The sequence below is a fragment of the Gracilinanus agilis genome, chromosome 2 (assembly GCF_016433145.1).
Source record: "Gracilinanus agilis isolate LMUSP501 chromosome 2, AgileGrace, whole genome shotgun sequence".
NCBI lineage: Eukaryota > Metazoa > Chordata > Mammalia > Didelphimorphia > Didelphidae > Gracilinanus > Gracilinanus agilis.
In genome coordinates this window covers 596,289,425-596,292,316 of record NC_058131.1, presented here as the reverse complement: position 1 = coordinate 596,292,316, position 2,892 = coordinate 596,289,425, and the positions used below count along the sequence as shown (strand labels likewise).

Below are 2,892 nucleotides of genomic sequence, written 5' to 3'. Positions count from 1 at the left end.
GTAAAATCTAAATTAAGCCAGTTTCTCTTCATTATATAAAAAAAATACTTCTTTAACCAAGACAAGTTACTAGGACACACTCCCTATTTCTGTACTTCTTTGTCTGATAATCACAGATAACATGGGGCTGAACCCATCCAAAGAATGGATCTTAACTTGTTTGATTCTAGAATGGAGCCAAGCCTGGCTGGTACCAGATTAAATCACGAAGGCTGTGAGTGACCCCCGAGGAGGAGGATCTGAGTTCTGTTGCGTGTGATCCTACGCCCTAGGACTGAAGGGAAGAGACAGAGGGGCTTTGGCTGAGCCAGAGAGCAAGGATGGGTGAGGCAAGAGGGGGGCACCCCGTTGGGGTCTCGGGGGGCCGACAACGAGAGCTGTTGGCTGAAGTGTGGGGGACCAGCTGGGCGTCTACCCTTGCAAAGGATCCGTAAGTGAAATATCTGCCTTTCTTTCCTCAGCAGCCTCGGTCACGATGTCCGTGAGCGTCCACGAGAACCGGAAGTCCAGGACGAGCACGGGCTCTATGAATATCACCCTCTTCCACAAGCCCTCCCACCCGGACTGCGTCCTGTCCCACCTCAACACCCTGCGTAAGCACCGCATGTTCACAGACGTCACCCTCTGGGCCGGGGACCGCTCGTTCCCCTGCCACCGGGCTGTGCTGGCTGCCTCCAGCTGCTATTTTGAGGCCATGTTCAGCCACGGTCTAAGGGAAAGTCTGGACGATGCGGTCAACTTCCACGACAGCCTCCATCCGGAAGTGCTCGAGCTCCTGCTGGACTTCGCCTATTCCTCGCGGATCATCATCAACGAGGAAAACGCCGAGTCCCTGCTGGAAGCCGGCGACATGCTCCAGTTCCACGACGTGCGGGACGCCGCGGCCGAGTTCCTGGAGAAGAACCTCTTCCCCTCCAACTGCCTGGGCATGATGCTCCTCTCGGACGCCCACCAGTGCCGCCGCCTCTACGAGCTGTCCTGGCGCATGTGCCTCGGACATTTCCAGACCGTGCAGCAGAGCGAAGACTTCAAAAACCTCTCCAAGGACACCCTCTTGGATCTGATCTCCAGCGACGAGCTCGAGACCGAGGACGAGCGAGTGGTCTTCGAAGCCATTATTCAGTGGGTCAAACACGACTTGGAGGAGCGGAAGGTCTACCTCCCGGAGCTTCTGCGCAGCGTGCGGCTGGCCCTGCTGCCCTCCGAGATCCTCAAGGAGGCCATCGCCTGCGAGGACCTCATCCTGGCGGACGAGCGCAACAAACTCATCATGGACGAGGCTCTCCACTGCAAGAAGAAGATCCTGCAGAACGACGGGGTGGTCACCAGCCCGTGTGCCCGGCCCCGCAAGGCGGGCCATACCCTGCTGATCCTCGGGGGGCAGACCTTCATGTGTGACAAGATCTACCAGGTGGACCACAAGGCCAAGGAGATCATCCCCAAGGCAGACCTGCCCAGCCCGCGCAAGGAGTTCAGCGCCTGCGCCATCGGCTGCAAGGTCTACGTGACGGGCGGGAGAGGCTCCGAGAACGGCGTCTCCAAGGACGTCTGGGTCTACGATACCGTCCATGAGGAGTGGGCCAAGGCCGCCCCTATGCTCATCGCCCGCTTCGGCCACGGCTCGGCCGAGCTGGAGAACTGTCTCTACGTGGTCGGGGGACACACCGCCGTGGCGGGGGTCTTCCCAGCCTCCCCCTCCGTTTCGCTGAAGCAAGTGGAGAAGTACGACCCCGGGGCCAACAAGTGGACCATGGTGGCCCCCTTGCGGGACGGAGTCAGCAACGCCGCGGTGGTGAGCGCCAAGCTCAAGCTCTTTGTCTTCGGCGGCACGAGCATTCACCGGGACATGGTGTCCAAAGTCCAGTGCTACGACCCCGCCGACAACCGCTGGACCATCAAGGCAGAATGTCCTCAGCCGTGGCGCTACACGGCGGCCGCGGTGCTGGGCAGCCAGATCTTTATCATGGGGGGAGACACAGAATTCACGGCTGCTTCTGCCTACCGCTTCGACTGCGAGACCAACCAGTGGACTCGGATCGGGGACATGACAGCCAAGCGCATGTCGTGCCATGCCTTGGCCTCAGGGAACAAGCTCTACGTGGTCGGCGGCTACTTCGGCACCCAGCGCTGTAAGACGCTGGACTGCTATGACCCTACCTCAGACACGTGGACCTGCGTCACCTCCGTCCCGTACTCACTCATCCCCACGGCCTTCGTCAGCACGTGGAAGCACCTGCCTGCGTGAGAAGTCCTGAGGACAGTGACGGCGACCCCAGGAATTCAGACAGGTAACGCCTTGGCCCTTTGGGGGGCCCTGCTCGCCATGCGGGGCAAAACCCCTCACCATCAGGAGAGGCACTCTTTGAAACAAGGCTCTTATTTTCTGCCATTAAGTCTTGGCAACCTCATCGGATCGCAGGATCATAGATTTAGAGGAAGAAAGAGCCTTAGAAAGCATCTCCTACTCTCTTCCAGATCAAACATTCTCTAGACTACAAGTTTCTTCTCATTGATATTATGTGTTCTATGATCTCTCCCAGATCTCTGTTCTATGTATGGAGAAAGCTTTGGAGAGATCATCAACCAACAAGATTCAAGTAAACAAGTGTTTGTATAAGCACTGGAAGGAGAAAGAGAGAGAGAGAAAGGGAGAGGGAGAGGGAGAGATGGAGACAGACACAGAGAATATGAGAGAGACAGAGAATATGAGACAGAGAGAGGGGAAGGGAGAGGGAGAATATGAGAGAGAATATAAGAGAGAGAGACAGACAGACAGACACAGAAAATATAAGAGAGACAGAGGGGGGGAGTGGGAGAAGAGAGAGAGAGAGAGAGAGAAAGAGAGAGAGAGAAAGAGAGAGAGAGAGAGAGAGAGCTGTCTCTTATACACAT

At 56.7% G+C, this 2,892-nt stretch overlaps 1 protein-coding gene across 1 annotated transcript in view; it reads left to right on the top strand.

The window, feature by feature from the left end:
• Positions 1–294: 294 nt before the first annotated feature.
• Positions 295–2,892, top strand: part of KLHL25 (kelch like family member 25) — a 19,510-nt gene continuing 16,912 nt past the window's right edge. The window contains exons 1-2 of the mRNA XM_044665435.1: positions 295–324; positions 462–2,288. Of these exons, the coding sequence (XP_044521370.1) occupies positions 321–324; positions 462–2,245 (1,788 nt within the window). The 5' untranslated portion in view covers positions 295–320 and the 3' untranslated portion in view covers positions 2,246–2,288. The remainder of the gene's footprint in view (positions 325–461; positions 2,289–2,892) is intronic.